The sequence below is a fragment of the Pelophylax lessonae genome (assembly GCF_965119305.1).
Source record: "Pelophylax lessonae genome assembly, chromosome: 5".
NCBI lineage: Eukaryota > Metazoa > Chordata > Amphibia > Anura > Ranidae > Pelophylax > Pelophylax lessonae.
Window position 1 is genome coordinate 78,680,732 of NC_138772.1, and position 20,116 is coordinate 78,700,847.

Genomic DNA, 20,116 nt, shown 5'->3' on the forward strand with positions numbered 1-20,116 from the left:
AGTGATGTTGGCACCCCAGCCAATGTTTCCATCGGCTCTCGGGTGCTGCTGCCGCCATAGCCTGTAAGGGAAACCGGCAGTGAAGCTGTGTGGCTTTACAGCTGATTCCCTACTGCGCATGTGTGAAGTGTGCTGCGCTTTCTGAATGGCCTGGCGAGGGGGGAAGGAGGAGGGGGGCCAGACTTCTGATGAACCTTGCTGCGGCGAGGTCCAACAGAAGTGGGGACAGGTACCTATCAAAAATAGGTACCCGCTTCCCCCCGAAAGGTGCCAAAAGTGGCAACGGAGGGGGGGAGGAGACAGATAACTGGAGCATCCTCTTTTAGACAATACAGGATAGGAGGAGGAGAGGGGAGGCAACATGTTAAGTAGAATTGTTATTAGCCTTTTCTTCCACTTCTTTACATTTTTTATTGGTTGAATTCAATGGACTTGGGTCTTTTTTTTTTAATCTGAATAACAATTTACACACACACATTCACACATACAGACGCACACACACACACACACACACACACACATTCACACATACAGACGCACACACCTATCAAGTGTCATAGCAATCAGTTAACAGTGAATAATTAAACTGTCACTCAGTACATCACATGGAAAATACCCCAGGGAAAGCAACCTGATATTCTGAAAAATAATTCTGCCTTTCAGAAGATTTTACTTCCAGTCCCCTGGTGCCCCGGACACATAACTCAAGAAAATTCTGTACAGAGGATGCAGAGAAGAAAACACTAAAGCAATCTCATTAGGAAGTAGCTGCAAGAGAGGGGAATCAGGCAAAATAAACACATAAACCCTTCTCTAATAAACCCAATCTCCTGGAGGGAAATCAAAGGCTGCAGATAATTCCTTAATTTTTTATAGATACTGCTACAAGTGTTTTTTTTTTTTTTTTTCCAAAATCTGAGAGGGTAACAAGAAGCCATGATAATCTGCACACTGCAATACCTCCTAGCAACCAATCATATTTCAGTTTACAGCAGATAGATCTGTGCAAGGTTACTTTAAAAATGAGAAATCAAAACACATTACATGTACTAAAGCAGCCATTTTGAAGCAGGGTGCCCAGCCACAAACAGGGGGCCTTCAAGTTTCTTCAGGGGTGCCTTGGCGAAATACCTTAAAATTGCCCAAAAAGTGTACACCAAGCCAGCGGGTGGAGCAGGCCTGTCTTTTAGTTACATGAAGCCACAGGTTTTCATTGTGCATCATTACAATGACATCATCCAATGGTAAGGAGGACATCGGGTGGCTGCCCAGCATCCTTGTGTGCCTCTCTCTGCTAGTAATAGGGTCACATTAGCTGAGAGAGAAACTGAGGGAGAAGAGAAACACTGGAATACTAGTCAGTACCATTGTGTAAAGGTGTACGCTTTGGAAGAAAAAATCCCTGTTGGACCTGCCCTGATAACGCACGTGAAAATCATGTCTCATGGAAGCTTCCAGAGAGAAAGAGGCAGATAAAGTAGTCACTGTAATCCCATAAATCACAGGTGGCAAACACAAGGCCTTAATCCGACCCGCAAGGTCTTGTCATATGGCCTGCGCAGCGGCCACCTCCTGTTCTCACCAGCTGCTTTCTGCTGTCACGGAACAGGTCTCCTTGGCAACAGGAGTGAACACGCTCTCCTCCTGCACTCTCCTCCTCAGTCTCCCCAGCAGCCCTGGCTGTGTGTAGCTGAGCGCATGCGCTGTCGTTTCAGGCATGGCCTGTCAGTGGCAGAGGTACCTGGCGGCTCCGGCGGCTGTGTGTTCTAATTTGCATCCTGCGGCTACATCTTGATGACGGGCATTTGAGGACTTGTAGCAATAGTGGCCATAAGAGCATTCTTGTAAATGCCATCTTAAATCAGGTAGAAGAGAGTACAGATGTGAGGTTTGGAAGGGGGGGGGGGGGTGTGGAGGTGTGTAGGAAGATGTGCTTAGAGGTGGGATGGGGGCAGAGTGCTGGGTGTAGAGGTCAGAACTCAGAAGGAGGGGTAGAAATGAGATGTTGCACATTGGGCACAACGCACCCCTGAACCTCTGCACTCTGTGCGTAGCGCACCCCTGAATCCCTACACTCTTTAGGTAGCGCAACCCTGAACCACTGCACTCCATATGTAGCACACCCTTGAATCCCTGTACTCCGTATAAAGCACACCCCAGAACCTCTGCACTCTGTACGTAGTGCACCCCTGAACCTCTGTACTGTATACGTAGCGCACCCCTGAATCCCTTCACTCTGTAAGTAGCGCATCCCTGAATCCCTGCACCCTGTATGTAGCGCACCCCTGAACCCCTGCACTCTGTATGTAGCGCACCCCTGAATCCCTGCACTCTGCATGTAGCGCACCCCTGTACCCCTGCACACTGTATGTAGAGCACCCCTGCACTCTGTACGTAGCCCACCCCTGAACCCCTGCACTCTGTATGTAGCGCACCCCTGCACTCTGTATGTAGCGCACCCCTGCACTCTGTATGTAGCGCACCCCTGCACTCTGTATGTAGTGCACCCCTGTACTCTGTACGTAGCCCACCCCTGAACCTCTGCACACTGTATGTAGCGCACCCCTGTACTCTGTACGTAGCCCACCCCTGAACCCCTGCACTCTGTATGTAGCACACCCCTGCACTCTGTATGTAGCGCACCCCTGAAACCCTGCACTCTGGACATAGCGCACCACTGAACCCCTGCACTCTGAACGTAACCCACCTCTGAACCCCTGCTCTCTGTATGTAGCACACCCCTAAACCCTGCCTTCTGTACGTAGCGCACTGCTGAACCCTGCACTCTGTGCGTAGCATAATCCTGACGTAATCCTGAACTCTGCACTCTGTACATAGTGCAACCCAGTTACAACTGGCCCTTTGAGGGCAACCGCACTGCTGATGCGGCCCGCGATAAAATTGAGTTTGACACCCTGCCATAAGTTATGTGGAATAAAGAAATCATTACTAAGTAAAATATTACTATGAAATTATTTTAATCTTTGCCGTGCATCAAGTTTGTAAATCCTTCAAATCACTTTAAAAAATGACTTTTTTTTGGAGAGCTTGCAGAACAATTCCCCACTTGTCCCTTCTACTGGAGCAAGGAATCCCGCTAAACCATCCCTGCATAATCTCCCATATGTTTCTGAATATATTAGCAGGACTGAAAGGTCTAATCTTTTCCTCCCTCGGGAGCTGTCATCCAGTTTCCTTTTATGAAATCAGCTTCAATCACTACATGATTGACTGATAGTTTTGTAACTGAAGATAGCACAAACCTTCTCGCATCTCTGTAACCTGAATGAAGTCATTTAGACTAGCCATTATGGCTATGGTATGCTAAGGGTTTTCATAACCTGTCTGCAGAGTAAGCGAACCTAGAATCTGAAACCTATTAAATTATATGTAACCCCTCACCTTGTACAGCAACCCATTACGTTTAACTAGTTCTGGACCGGAAGGATTTGCCCCTTTAATAACCAGGCCATTCGGCACTGCGTTACTTTAACGGAAAATTACGCGGTCGTGCGACGCTGAACAGAAAAATAAAATTGATGTCCTTTTTCTTCCTATAAACAGAGCTTTCTTTTGGTGGTATTTAATCACCTGTGCGATTTTTATTTTTTGCTATAAACAAAAAAAGAGCGAAAAATTCTGAAAAAAAAAAAAACACAATTTTTTTCACATTCTGGTATATAACATTCCCCCCAAAAAATGTAAAAATCTAATTTTTTTCATCCTTTTAGGCCAATTTGTATTTTGTTACATATTTTTGGTAAAAAAACATCCCAATAAGCATATTTTAAATGGTTTGCGCAAAAGTTTATAGTGTCTACAAAATAGGGGAAAGATTTATGTCATTTTTATTTATTTATTTATTTATTTTACTAGTATTGGCAGCAATCTGCAATTTTTATGGGGACTGTGACATTGCGGCGGACAGATCAGACCCCTAACTGACATTTTTGACACTTTTGGGGGGAACCAGTGACATTACTACAGTAATCAGTGCTAAAAATATGCACTGTCACTGTAATAATGACATTGGCAGGGAATGGGGTTAACCTAGTGGGTGATCAAAAGGTTAAATGGAGGGAATGAAGGGAGTGTTTACTAACTGTGGGGGGAGGGGCCTGCAAAATTACCATAGAGACCTGTGATCCTATATAGAAGGATCACAGGCGCTCTGTGATCATTTCAGAGAGATGAAGAACGGTCGGCACGCCCTCGCCCCCCAGCACCAAGCGTGTGACCGACGTAGTACTACATCGTTCCACGCAGCCGAGCCAGCCAGTAAAACTGCAGCAGGCAGTCAGCAAGTGTTTAAAAAAAAAAATGAAAGGCAAATCATTTGTGTATACATATAAAAAACATTATGAATACCATGTTCCTCTTTTTTTATATGGGATTAGATTGACTTTGTTTTGAGCTACAAAAGGAGTTTAGAGACCTAGGGGAGAAGAAACAGCAGCACAGTCATCTTCCCAGTGAATGGCTGTGTGTGTATGTGGAGGGGGGGGGGGGGGTGTTGTGGCATGAGAACACAAGTCTAATCATTGGAGGAGAGCAGGCTAAATTCCCAGCACAGCCAGAAAACTGACTACGCTGTCCTCTCCTGCCTAGTGTGGTCAGTTTTAATATGTAAGCACAGGGGCTGGCAGGAACACTAGAGACTCAACATAAAGGAAGCAATACAATAAATAAACTATTCACTGTGGAAAACAAATAATGCCTGGCAGCTTTTACATATAGGTAGTATAACAAACCCAAATAAACATAAAAAAGACAAAATGTATAGCGCCACTATATAATAAGCAATACGAGGAGAACAGGATACTTTTTCGAACAGGTACATGGTACAGTAGGCACATTTTGGGAAAATGAAATATTTAGGTAACACATTTTTTAAACCAGAAGTAGGCAACCTTCGAGAGATGGAGATCTACTTGAACAACACTGGTGAAGTCAAAGATCACCGGGCACAGTGTCCTGTTGTTAGGGCCGGTTCACACCAGAACGCGGTGCCATGTGTGTTTCCTGCACCATGTTCAAAACGTTCTGCCTATGTGATCTTCTGCGAGTGATAATACATTGTTAACCTCGAACGTGGATCGACAATGCAGTGTGTTAGTGGACACAAGATCGCATGGTAAGGCAGTATCATGCAATTTGGCACAGTGCATTTTTGAAAGTAGTACATGCACTACTTTTTGTGCAGTCTGATGCAATCTGCAGCCAGGGCCGGGTTTACATCTCAGGAACCTATAGGCAGAGAAATTAAGACCGACTTTTTTTTTCTTGATAACGTATTTTTACTTAGAACAAAAGTAAAATAAGTATTACAAGAGTGCAGGGTTTAGGAGTGCATTATGCAGAGAATGCAGGGTTTACCCGTGCATTACGCATAGAATGCAGGGATCAGGAGTTCACTGCACTCCTAATGTAGGGTTAGGAAGTGAATTACGTTCAGAAAACAGGTATCAAGAGTGCGTTATGCTCACAATGCAGGGTTCAGGAGTGCGTTGCGCTCAGAATGCAGGGTTCAGGAATGAGTTGTGCTCAGAATGTAGGTTTCAGGAATGTGTTGTGCTCAGAATGCAGGGTTCAGGAGTGCGTTAGGCTCAGAATGCAGGGTTTGGGGGTGGGTGATGCAAAGGGTGGTAGAGAACACTGCTATGGGGGTGGCCCTGCCCCCTACACATTGCCTCCCCTGCCCACACATACACACAGCAGTGACCTCTGCCCCCCCCCCCCATCTCTTCCATTGCAATGTCCTACCTGTGTACACAGCGGAGAGGAAGAGGCAGCACAGTTCTGGAGCAGGAGCTGGCAGAATTACTTTTCATATTAGCAAGCTGGTGATTGGTTGCTTAGAACCACCCTGTGTCCTAGCAACCAATCACCTGCGGTTTAACTTACAAAACTAATTTGGCCAGCTCCTCCTCCCACCCTCCATCCTGAGCTATGCTGCCTCCCATTCTTCGCTGTTCCCTGATGATGATGACAGTGGCAGCAGAGGAGATGGAGAGGGGGGGGGGGGGAGACCAGGACATAGAAAACCCTGCTGAGGAGACTGGGTGGAGAGAGAAGGACTGGCAGCTAGAAGGCGCTGCAGGAACCTGTTTGTGGTCTTCCTATCACTTGCCCGCAGTCGACAGGTAGACCGCGTTCGATGGGTTGCCAACCCCCGCTTTAATCCATAGGATGAACAGACACCATACAGCTGAACATGTTTAATAGCATTTTTTTGCCACTTAAATGTAAGATCCTGGTACTTTCAGTACCTTCTAGCCTCTTACTTCCGGGTTACGTTCCACCATTCAGGTAGGTGGAACGCATCTAGCTGCATGTCTCTTTAACAACTGATGATGTCATCACTAGGCGCCGCTCTGAGCAGCTATTTCAACCGACGGTCTGCACTCACAAGGTGTTCGTGCAACCGCTCATAATACAAGCCTGACTGACGCTGCCGTATCCTCTAGCTATCTTCCCTATACCTGGACTGTCCGGAGCCTCGCTACTTGATCCTTACCCTCGTTCACCAGCTTGTGATAAGTACCCCGCAGGGGATCCCTTCCTACCAAACCACTTGCTATATCTTTCTGCATAATAAGAACTGTTACTAAGCTCTAAGATACATGCTCTTCACCATCTATCACCTGCATCGTTACCTAGAGTGTTAGCTCTTGAACCTACTACCACCTGTAACCTATATCCTTGTATTTGCTTAGCATCTCCTGTACACTTCATCTGTTATCACCTATCACCTATTACTTGTACATGATTGCTATCTCTCCTGCATACTATCTATCACCATCTGCTATCGCTCCTGCAACATTACTACCTGAGTGCTTATTATTAATTGCTATCACTACTCGGGCCTATCCCTTCAGTATATCACCTCAATACTATTGCATAGACATCTATCACTCCAACAACATCTTCTCTGAGTGTTTGTGTGTGTGCATACTGAAGCAGGCTGAGCCACTACGATGAGTCAAGAGAGTTGGATAAGGTGATTCAACACATCTCTACACGACTACTGAGTGGAAATTCTGCAGCTGCAAATCCAGTTCACTAAATCAAACCCCAGAGCGTTACAGATTGCACGAACCAGAAAAAATGGATTCAGCAGAATTAGCCACTCATGTGATGCACCTAACACAAAAGGTAGATACATTACTTGTTTCTCTTACCGAAGTGCAAAAAGAAAATCAGACTTTGAGACAGCAGGTAGCCCGTGTATCACAGCTCACTGCTGCTCAACCCCGTTAGCCCAAAATAAACCCTCCACAAGTGTTTACAGGTGATCGGAAAAAATTTAGTGAATTTAAAAACGCATGTCAATTGCTTTTTAATTTAAAACCTCGTACTTACAATACAGGCCAAATTAAAGTCTGTACCACTATATCATATATGTCAGGTGATCCAAGGGCTTGGGCAGACTCCTTCTTTGAGAAAAACGATCCTCTTCTCAACTCCTATCATGCGTTCTTAGCAGAACTTTCTAGCCTGTATGAAGACCCAAACAGGCAGAGTACTGCTGACACCCAATTGAGGGCTTTAAAACAGGGAAGAAGACCTGTTGAAGACTTTGTAGCAGAGTTCAAGAGATGGACCCTAGATTCAGGGTGGAATGACGCATCTCTACGAACCCAGTTCAGGCTCGGGTTATCCGAAGCCGTAAAAGACGAGCTTGCCCGAGCGGATTTACCTGGCACTTTGGATGCCTTAATACAACTCAGCATCAATATCCACAGACGGTTACGAGAAAGGAAGGCTGAGAAAATGGGAGTACCATTACCCAATCCTTCTTGATTTTCGTCCTCCGACCCTACTCCTATGGAGGTAGGAATTATACGTCCAACATTGTCGTCTGTTGAACGAGCCAGGAGAAAATCTCAAAATCTCTGCATGTATTGTGCATCCGCTGATCATCTGATAAGCGTCTGTCCCCTTGTCCTCAAAAAAGAGGGTGAGTGTTCATATGTATTACTGGGGGGATTAACGACTTCTTTTTCTAATCCCTATCTTTTCATTCATTTGATCTTACAGTGGGACCAAAATAGAATCACTACCAAGGCTATGATCGACACAGGATCTTGTGGGAACTACATTGACACTAGTTTTGTTGCTTTGAATAAAATACCTATTATTTCAAAACCTATTCCTGTCTCTGTCAGTTTAATTAACGGTATTCCGTTATCTTCTGGTCCAATTACCAATCAAACACAAGCACTTCTTGTTACTACTAACGAGTCTCATGTTGAGACCACCACGTTTGATGTATTACCTTCACCACATTTTCCCATTATTTTTGGGCTTCCCTGGTTACACATACATCAACCAAACATTGATTGGAAAACGCGGACACTAACCTTCCCCTCTCACTATTGCGAGACCACGTGTAACCTCCAATCTTATAAAAAAATCCTGTCCATGGTGTCGGATGAAATCACACCACCACCATGCTATCAGGACTTGTCTGAAGTCTTCCTTGAGAAAAATGCTCAAGTATTGCCTCCCCATAGAGACTATGATTGTTGTATCGATCTACTCCCTAACAGTAAACTACCTTTCGGACATGTTTATCCTCTATCTCAGGATGAACTTTCTCATCTTAAGGAATACTTAGATGAGAATTTAGCGAAAGGGTTTATTAGACCCTCTACTTCTTCCACAGCTGCAGGACTTTTCTTTGTCCGCAATAAGGATCTAAGTCTTAGGCCTAACATTGACTATAGGCAGTTAAATACTATTACAATAAAGGATCGCTATCCTTTACCTCTCATTCCGGAACTCATTGAACAAGTGCGTGGAGCCACTTACTTTTCAAAGTTGGACCTAAAAGGGGCTTACAATCTCATCCGCATCCGTGATGGGGATGAGTGGAAGACGGCATTCAGAACTAGATACGGACTATTTGAATATCTCGTGATACCCTTTGGATTGTGTAATGCTCCCGCAGCATTCCAACGCTTTATAAATGACATCTTCAGAGACCTACTCGATGTTTGTGTTGTGGTATATCTGGATGATATACTCATTTACTCTCAATCCTTGTCTGAACATGTAAGACATGTACGACTTGTGTTGTCCAGATTACTCGCACACAATTTATATGTAAAGCTGAAGAAATGCCTATTCCATAAGGAAGAAGTATTATTCCTAGGATACATCATATCAAAGAATGGCATTAAGATGGATATGAGCAAGATATCGTGTATTCTGGATTGGCCTGTACCAACAACTCGTAAGGCATTACAACGATTCCTCGGGTTCTCAAACTTCTATAGGAAGTTCATCAAGAACTTCTCTTCTATTGTAAGACCGCTCACACAACTCACAAGTGTGAAAAAAACATACAAATGGTCTGAAGAAGCAAATAAAGCTTTCCGCTTGTTAAAATCAAGCTTCACTTCTGCTCCCATACTACGCCATCCAGACCCATCCCTCCAATACATCCTAGAAGTGGATGCGTCAAATATGACTGTAGGAGCAGTTCTTTCCCAACGACCAACAAACGCTTCACCACTTCACCCAGTTGCTTTCTTCTCTAAATCACTAAGTAGCCCAGAGGTGAACTACCCAGTAGGTGAAAAAGAGCTGCTTGCCATAAAACTGGCACTTGAAAATTGGCGACATTTACTCGAAGGTACCCGGTTGCCAGTACTCATATATACAGATCATAAGAATCTCCAATACCTTCAGATCAACAAGACCCTTTCCCATCGGCAGGTATGGTGGTCATTATTCTTCCTAAGATTCAATTTCTTAGTGACCTACACTCCTGCAGATAAAAACAAGAAGGCGGATGCGTTATCACGGTTAACCGAAGATAACTGTGCTGAAATCCCTTCACTTCCTATAATACCCCATGATCGTATTATTGGTGTTGTCCGTTCCTTAAAGGAAGAGATTCTGCACAGTCTAGGACTGGATTCACCACCACCACAACTAAGTGCTGATGCAGAAGGCTTCCTCTACTTTGACAACAAACTCTACATACCTCCTGGTATGCGTACTAAAATTTTAGAACTATCACATGACGTACCTATGGCAGGACATATGGGTATGACTAAGACATTTAATTTACTCACCAGGCAATTTTGGTGGCCTGGAATGAAGACGTCTGTACAGAAATTTGTTTCCTCATGTGACATCTGTGCAAGGTCCAAAATTGACACTACAAAACCATTTGGTCTACTTTGCAGTCTACCAATACCCAAAGTTCCATGGGAAGTTGTGTCTCTAGACTTCATAGTAGAGTTACCACCTTCCAAAGGATTTACTACCATCTTAGTGTCAGTGGACCATCTGACAAAGATGGCACATTTCATTCCTATTCGCAGACTACCTTCATCTAAGGAAACAGCGGAATTACTGGTGAAACATGTGTTCAAACTACATGGAATTCCAAAGACTCTCCTATCTGACCGGGGATCACAGTTCATCTCTAAGTTTTGGCAAGCTCTATGTCGCATACTGCGTATTGAGCGGAAGCTTACTTCCCCTTATCACCCACAGACCAATGGACAAACTGAAAGAGTCAACCAGTGTATTGAACAATATTTGCGTTGCTACACCTCATACCTACAGGATGATTGGGTGGACCTCCTCCCTTTGGCGGAGTTTGCTTATAATAATGCAACCCACAGTACTACTAAGCAAAGTCCGTTCTACCTAAACTATGGGTTTCATCCCACACTTCTTCCACCACGCATCCTACCATCAAGTAATCTAGTAGCCTCTGACTATCTCACCCAAATAAAAGACTCTCTGGATTTACTTAACACCACCATATCACATGCTCATAGCCAACAAAAAAGGAATTACGACCTTCGTAGAAGACCTTCTCCTCAATATACTATTGGGGATCTTGTCTGGCTATCTACAAAAAACTTGAAGTTAAAAATTCCCAGTAAAAAGCTTGGACCTCTGTTTTTGGGACCTTTCCCAATCGAGAAACTCATAGGAACGTCTGCGGTTCGACTCACATTACCGGCAGATCTTAAAATACATCCCATTTTTCACGTATCGCTATTAAAGCCACATATACCCAACCAAGGGATTAGACCTACCATCTTACCTCCACCTCCAGTACAAGTTGAAGGTGCAGAAGAATTTGAGATTAGGGAGATTTTGGATTCTCGTATCCACAGAGGAAAACTCCAATATCTCATCAGATGGAAAAACTATGGACCCCAAGACGACACCTGGTTGGATGCTTCTGACGTTCACTCATCCAGGCTTATACGAAGATTCCACTCCAAATACCCTGAGAGACCAGTACTATAGGCCTTCTGGAGCCGGCCTTAGGGGGGGGGGGGTACTGTAAGATCCTGGTACTTTCAGTACCTTCTAGCCTCTTACTTCCGGGTTACGTTCCACCATTCAGGTAGGTGGAACGCATATAGCTGCATGTCTCTTTAACAACTGATGATGTCATCACTAGGCGCCGCTCTGAGCGGCTATTTCAACCGACGGTCTGCACTCACAAGGTGTTCGTGCAACCGCTCATAATACAAGCCTGACTGACGCTGCCGTATCCTCCAGCTATCTTCCCTATACCTGGACTGTCCGGAGCCTCGCTACTTGATCCTTTACCTCGCTACCTGATCCTTACCCTCGCTCACCAGCTTGTGATAAGTACCCCGCAGGGGATCCCTTCCTACCAAACCACTTGCTATATCTTTCTGCATAATAAGAACTGTTACTAAGCTCTAAGATACATGCTCTTCACCATCTATCACCTGCATCGTTACCTAGAGTGTTAGCTCTTGAACCTACTACCACCTGTAACCTATATCCTTGTATTTGCTTAGCATCTCCTGTACACTTCATCTGTTATCACCTATCACCTATTACTTGTACATGATTGCTATCTCTCCTGCATACTATCTATCACCATCTGCTATCGCTCCTGCAACATTACTACCTGAGTGCTTATTATTAATTGCTATCACTACTCGAGCCTATCCCTTCAGTATATCACCTCAATACTATTGCATAGACATCTATCACTCCAACAACATCTTCTCTGAGTGTTTGTGTGTGTGCATACTGAAGCAGGCTGAGCCACTATGATGAGTCAAGAGAGTTGGATAAGGTGATTCAACACATCTCTACACGACTACTGAGTGGAAATTCTGCAGCTGCAAATCCAGTTCACTAAATCAAACCCCAGAGCGTTACATTAAAGTGCAGCTGAGGTACACAAAGAAAACATTGCTAGAAGGTAGAATTGTTTTTGGCAGAAGATAAATGCAAAGTCTCTCCTCCCAAAAATGTTTTCCCTGGCTTCTAGGAATGTTTTAGTATGTGTGCACTCTCTGCAGTGCATGAACGATACAGTATACTTCCATGGCTCATTCCTGTAAGATACCAACAATAAAGTCCGGGATGATGTAGTTGTTGGGCACATGTGCAGAAGTTACATCATCAGTGGCTGCCCAATGGTAGAAGAGAAACAACACTGGATCTGGGTGAAATGGCAATCAATTACAGTAGCAGCATTGGGGGTAAGGTGCCTACAGCGAGCCTGGACCTGAATCCTTGCACATTATGGCACCCAGCAGACTTAAATTCACCCTGTCATGACTAGGTCTTTTGAAAGCTAAGCGCACCTTTTAAAACTTAAGCATCTACACACACCTTTCTGGCAGCCCATATTTTCACATTTCATTGCTTTGCTGCTCCCTGGCCACTACAGGACCTGGCAGGAGGAACCAAAGTGTGCATAGTAAAGAGCAGGTATTCAACACATCGGACATGGACCTCCGGAACATAATTTTCATCTTTAATAGATTTGTGGTGATCGCTTTAAAGGAAACCTGTCCTATGACAATACTATGTGCAGGCTACTATTGCTGGCTGCCGCTCAATTCAATAGCTGTGAATTACTGGCCAGGAACAAACTTGTTGCAAACATGTCAAAGGGAAATTAGAACTGATTAGTACTGAAGCCATTGAATCAGCATGACAGCCAGGCAACTAACAAAGATCTTTAAGGATAGTCTACAGACGGGTATGGTGCCAGCCGATTAGAAAAAAGCCAATGTGGTACCAATATTAAAAAAAGGGCCGAGATATATCCCGGGTAACTATAGGCCGGTCAGCCTAACATCAGTAGTCTGCAAGATTTTGGAGGGGATGTTAAGAGACTACATACAAGACTTTAGTAATGAAAACGGTATTATAAGTAGTAATCAGCATGGATTCATGAAAAATTGTTCTTGCCAGACCAATCTATTAACCTTCTACGATGAAGTGAGCTGCCACCTAGATAAAGGAAGGCCTGTGGATGTGGTGTACCTGGACTTCGCAAAGGCCTTTGACACCGTTCCCCCACAAACACTTACTGTACAAACTAAGGAAGGTAGGTATGGACCATAGGGTGAGTACCTGGATAGAAAACTGGCTCCAGGGGAGAGTCCAGAGGGTGGTGATTAATGGGGAGAACTCGGATTGGGCGGGTGTGAAAAGTGGGGTCCCCCAAGGTTCTGTCCTGGGACCAATCCTGTTTAATTTATTCATAAATGATCTAGAGGAGGGGATATCTAGCACAATCTCGTTTTTTTTCGGATGATACTAAACTAAGCATTCCAATATCTTCTATGCAGGATGTGGGAACCTTACAAGCGGACCTGAACAAAATAATGGGGTGGGCAACTACATGGCAGATGAGGTTTAATGTTGAAAAATGTAAAGTAATGCACTTTGGCGTCAGAAACCAGAAAGCAAGCTACTCACTAGGGGGGAACCTCTGGGTGAGTCTAGGATGGAAAAGGACCTGGGGGTACTAGTGGACAACAGGCTTGGCAGTGGCATGCAATGCCAAGTCGCTGCAAGCAAAGCCAACAGAATACTGGCATGTATAAAAAAGGGGATTCACTCCAGAAATAAAGAGATTATTCTCCCATTCTACAAGACTCTGGTCCGGCCACATCTGGAGTATGCTGTCCAGTTCTGGGCACCGGTCCTCAGGAAGGATGTGCTGGAACTGGAGAGAGTCCAGAGAAGGGCAACAAAAATAATTAGGGGAATGGAGGACATCAGCTATGAGGAAAGACTACAAGCACTGAACTTATTCTCTCTGGAGAAGAGACGCTTGAGGGGGGATATGATATCAATGTGCAAATACTGTACTGGCGACCCTAGCATAAGGAACAAACTATTCAGAGAAAGGGAATACAATAAGACATGGGGCCACTCACTAAAACTAGAGGAAAAACGGTTTAACCTTAAAATATGTAAGGGGTTCTTCACTGTCAGAGCAGTAAGGATGTGAAATTCTCTTCCACAAGCAGTGGTATCAGCAGGGAGCATCGATAGTTTCAAAAAACTATTAGATGGCCACCTTAAAGACCACAACATACAGGGGTATACAATGTATGGTTAACAGGAAAAACACACACACACACATCATAGGTTGAACTGGATGGACGGATGTCTTTTTTCAACCTCACAAACTATGTAACTATGTAAAAAAAAAAAAAAAAGAATAGCAGTAGCAGCCTCCCTGCTTCTTTATATGTTTCTTTATCACAGTAAGTAAATATCACACCTCACTACATTATCCTAAATGTAAATGTCTTTACTTCTGATAAACTGTTGTAATTTTTACATAAATCAGCATTTTACTTTTGTTTATTGGCCCCTTTTTATCTGAACCCCTGGCAGGTTTAAATAATAATTGATGTGGTTAATGGTGACTGTTGGACAAAGTAAGCTCACGTCTTAATTACTACACAATGTCTACAGCTCTTTTATTCTGTCACTGACAGATAATAATTAGTGCTGCATGTTCCAGCAAGTCAGCAGCACAATGCAGTACACTTGCCACCCATCCATGCTGTCCAGGGGCAGTCCAGATTTTGGAAATTTGTATCTTTCAATGTTTCTGGAAATCTCCTGATTTTGACCTCATAATAAAATCCCATATTTAAAGTATTTTGAGTTGTCAACTTTGCTTTTTCAGCTATCTTCAGGCACACCTAAACCTTACAGCAGTTATGTCTGATTCTAAACTTGTTATTGAAAATAATTAAAAGAAAGTTAAGGATCCTACAGGCAGATTTTCTTCCCCTTCTGTGTCATGATTTTGTATTTGTCTGAAGTCTCCTAATTGGCCCCTTTTATTTTTGTACAGTTCAATATGTTGTCACTCTATAAAAAAGGATAGTAAAAACAATAAAGAGTCAATGACTGCTACTGGTAAATGTGTGACTTCTAACCTATTGCTTTATTAAAATAAGTTACTGTTAAATGCTCACTTAACCTAAAACGCAGTTCTTTGTTCTTTTTTTTTTTAGATATCCAAAAATAAATTTTAATTAGTGTTGAAAAACTTTAACAACATCAGTGCTGACAACGACATGCACTGATGTTCTATATATTTAGTCAAATTAAAGTTTTTCTTTCACCATCTTTTAATACTACAGTAAACCCCCCTCCATTGTGGGGGTTATGTTCCGGACCCAGCCGCGAAAAGTGAAAATCCGCGAAATAGAAAAACCCTATTAAAATGCATTGTAGGCATGTTTTTTTTACTGTCATTGTACGTGTAAAAGCATTTTAAGGTCTTTACACTTTTAAAACAATAGAAACTCATTTAAACACATAAAAGATACTGAGAGACATAGCAAGAGCTATGGAAAACAGGAAAATATTTCATTTGAAATGATTTATATGGTGAAATAACATTACAAAAAAAAAGCAATATACCGGGACTGCAAAAACTGAATCGCGATGGAGCGGGGGTTTACTGTATTTCCACACAACTCTTCTATCATGCTATTGGAGCACACTGCTTTCAGGCTATAATATATGACAATACTAAGCAACAGTCCACAGCAGATTTGGCAGAAAATGTTAATGCGCAATAAAGAATCTAAAGTTGTGTTCATTTTATGATCCTTTCAATTTGTGAAGTAATTAAGCTTTTTAACTTATTTGTAAGGTGCAATTACTATTTCAGATTTTATTCCTGAAATTATGCATTCGGTCAATACATTGGGCACTTACCTGGCTTGATATCACAGGTGAGCTGAACTCCCAGTGGAGCTCCTCCCAGTTCTGCATTGGCGTATTGGAATTCCGGGACTTCACCAATGAAGTGTGCCGCTCTGTCTGACAAACGCACAATACCCTGCTGCCCTTCTGCAGGTGGGCATCCTTCCCCGGTGCACAAAACTCTACCCCGAGACTTCATGCGGATCCGCAGGGGCAATTTGCATTCAATTCCTTTGCAGTCCCTGGTGGCATTGTTGTTCAGGTGTGGAGCTCCTCCCCAAGTGTCTGTGGTACCAGAAACATCAGCTCTTGAGGATGCTGAGGGCAGCTGACTAGCTCTCCCAGGTTGTAAAAAGCCATCGCTGCTAGCTATGTGTTGGGATGAACGAGAAGCTCTGCTGGCTTTGACTGGGCACCTGGTGCCCACACATGGTTTTTGTTGGTCACTGTCTGCGGAGCCGCTGGTACAGGACGGACCCCCTGGGCATCTCTCCGCAGGGACTTCATAACACACAAGAAGGAAGAACAGACAACTCAGTCTTGCAGAGGACTGCCAACTCACCATTGTTACCTGCAAATCAAAAAATAAAAATTAAGAACCTTAACTGTTACCCAGCAGCCAATTTAACATAAATACTCTGGAGTCAAATGCATTATGACATGCTTGCAACTTCTCTAAACAGCTGTGCTGAGATCTTTGGAGAATACAGCTGCGAGCAAGTTCACATCTCTGTGTACTCTGTGACACATAAAGTGCATTCTTCCATGCAAACAAAATAGAACCTCTTTAGTGTCTCTACATAAAAGCTTTTCCAGCATGTGTTTGCAATTGTCTCTGTTTTAGTGTTCTTGGATTCAAGTATTTTTCGTTAAGCTAGAATAGATTTGTAAAGAGACCTTTTTATGGCAGGAATACCTTGGGAAGGCTTGCAGGGTCTAGTCTTCTATGCTGTTACCTCCAATTAATGACTTATCATCTGTGCAGAGCGCTCGCTCTATCCAAGAAAGTGTGACCTCTACAGAGCTACAGGCTGGAGAATGTTATGTGCAACATTCCTCAGATTTCATTAGCTTCAAATTTCTAAGAGACCACCCATTAACCCTCCCCTCACAAGCCTAAATTGTTCTGCAACTTACCTTAAATGAAAGTCTCCTTCTGCAAGTTCCCTCTATGATTCTTCATTTATATACTGTACAAACAGCCATGCTGGTTTGTGAATTCCATGTCAGCTTTTCAGCCCTTCATTCAGAGTGTCCTGGGTTCCCCCATGCTGTCACTTTGATAGAGGAGAGAAGAATAAGGTTAAGTGTTAGTGACTCCCTCGAATGTAAATCCAAGTTTTAGCCTAATTATGGTAGCCAGGGGCAGGAATGCTTTTCATTGTGTAGTCAATCTTCTCTTTCAGACTGAAGTTGGTAAAACCTTTTTTTTTTTTCATTACTCTGCAAGGTTCAGCTATACTCAAGATGTTTAAGAGCTATTGGGTTTCAAGACCACTTCCTGCATTTTTGTGGGGATAGATAATTTACTTACAAAAACAAAAACAGAAGCCAAGAATAGGTATATCTTCAACTCTCTCCGTTGACTTCCATGTAAATGAAAACATAAGGAGGAATATTTCAACATGTCTATTCGAGGAGAATTTCCTCTTTGTTTTCAATGGGGGCAGAACAAAGGATCCTGAAGTGTTTCCATGCCAAGTGCTAAATAAAAAAAATTTGGAAAAGGAATTCTCCAGACCTTGTTTAATTTACCATATATCAAATAAAGTCCATGGCTCACTGGGGGGCTCTACAAACATGTCGTGTAAGACATCTCAACAGAGAATGACTGTTCCCTTTTCTGGTTGAGTTTGGAGGATGAGCCAAGGCTCCTTATTGTCTAAGCCAGTGTTTCTCAACCTTTTTTCAGTCAAGGCACCCTTTAAAATTATGGACAATCTCAAGGCACCCTCCAAAATTATGGATAGTCTTAAGGCGCCCCATTCTAAAATGTAAAAAACTATTCTGATAGTTTTACATAATGCAGCAACATCAATAAATGTAGGACACCCAACTTTAAAGGTGATGTATTCTTCCAAAGCAAATATACTTTTGCAAACTGGTACTGCCTAGTATTCCAGTGTTTCTCTTCTCCCTCAGTTTTTCTCCATCACTTAGCTAATGAGACCCCAAAGCTGATGGTGAGAGGCAAGGGTAGGTCAAACAAGGAGGAAGTAGGAAATGGACATCCTCCTTATCAACTGATGATGTCATTGGTCGTTAGGAGGTTGGCAGCTAGAAGGTTGTGGCTTTGTGTAACTAAAAGGCAGGCTTTATCCACCAACTGGCTTGTATATAATTTTGGGGCAATTTTTAGGCATTCTGCCAAGGCACCCCTAAGGAAATCTCAAGGCACACCAGGGTGCCTGGGCACCCTGGTTGAAAAAGGCTGGTCTAATGCCTCATACACACGCATCGATAGTTGGCCGTGAATTTTCGGCCAACGTTCGATCGGCCGATTTTAGGCTTGTTAGTATGATGCTTTCGACAACCGACTCAGACTTTTCGGCCAAATAAAATCTGGTGTGCAGGCTATAAAATTTTTGTTGGCCGTCACCACAACGACCGATTTTCCATCAGTCAGTACAGATTTCGGCAGACAAAAATCTGATGAGCAAGACTGGGCATGCTCAGAGATGAAAAAACACACGGAAAGTAAACCATCACATGACATCACTTCTGAAGTAGATTTTTGTTGGCCGAGAAAATTTGTGTGCAGTCTAGAGCACATTTCAACCAAAACAACAACACTGGACAAAAGTCGGCCGATCGGTCGGCCGATAATCGTTGCGTGTGTACGAGGCATAAGTCATGTATGATGATACTTGTAATTGTTAAATGCATGGGTTGTATGAAAATAATAAATTGGAAGCCCCTGAAAACTGAAATTCAAACCTGTTTGGTAATTTCATTATTTTTCCAAATCGACACATTTTTTGGTTTTCTTCAAAGCTAATGGTTAAAAGAAAAGTTTGGGTTTTAAAAAAATAAACAATCATACTCACTTAGATGGCTGTAGCACTGATCCCAACTGTCCCCTGCTGCCTCTAAAACCAAGAGCTGAGCGATCAAACACTGCTGATTCCCCAGTTTTTGGTCTTTAGCCTGTAGAGAGCTGATGACTGTTAGTCACTGGCTCTCTGCTCTGTCCCTCCAGCGCTCAATGGAGTGCTGAGCTGTGGAGGGGGCTGAGAAGCTAAGTCAACTGACAGACCAGCCATATGGGTGGATATTGACTGTAAAGTCTGGATCTTTGGCCAGTCTGAACTGGCTAAGTGACGTCAGCCAACAGTGGGTTTAGCCTGCTGTCAGCTGAAAACAGGTCACAGGAGTGCAGAACGAACTGCACTCCTATAAACAATAGTAGAAGCATAGCCAACATAGTTTTGGACATACTTCAAAAGCATCATCAAGTGAAAAGAAATCTCTTGAAAGGGGAGGGAATTTCCCTCATAAAAAGTTGGAACAATGGAAAAATCAAAGCGCGCTTGGGCTTTAAATGCGTTTTTTAAATTCTTAGCCTCTTGTAGTCAAAAGCAGACTTCATACAGGGAGGGATGTAGAAGCACTGTAAGCCAATCAGCTTAAAGCAGTATTGAACACAAAACCAAAAATTTAATATATTAGAGTTTACCAATCATTAGATGTGGTGGCTGCATTTGTTTTCTTTTTTAGGCTTTTTTCCCTCTGCTTTCACCAGGTGATCTGGCCAGTAACATACTTGTTTTATTAGAATACGTACACTATGGATGAAGGAGCAGCAAAAGGGGAAAAAAAATGCAGACCGCCAACACACAGCTTGTCTCGTCATGTCACAACTGAGGGAGCAACGGAAACACCATCGGACAGCCGCACTTGTAACAGGAGGGTTACATGTACTAGCAGATTTAGACACATTAAACAAATGTAAGCCAAACTCCAGCTAACACTTTTTAAGCAGGTACAGCAACAGTTTTTTTCCTTTTGGGATAAAGGTTTTACATAATTAAATAAAAGCTGATCATTACCCCTGTTATTGTTAAATGGTGTGCCTCAACCTTCTAACTGCTACATCTGCAGGATAGCTTGTTCTGTT

The 20,116-nt window shown here is 43.2% G+C and overlaps 1 protein-coding gene across 1 annotated transcript in view; it reads right to left on the minus strand.

Moving 5' to 3' along the window:
- LOC309556781 (uncharacterized protein) overlaps positions 1-17,182 on the minus strand; it is a gene marked incomplete at its 5' end in the record, with an annotated part of 73,928 nt that extends 56,746 nt beyond the window's left edge. Inside the window, 3 exon segments of the mRNA XM_082259278.1 lie at positions 16,012-16,570; positions 17,137-17,160; positions 17,162-17,182. Coding sequence (XP_082115404.1) covers positions 16,012-16,570; positions 17,137-17,160; positions 17,162-17,182 — 604 coding nt within the window.
- Between the last annotated feature and the right edge of the window lie 2,934 nt (positions 17,183-20,116).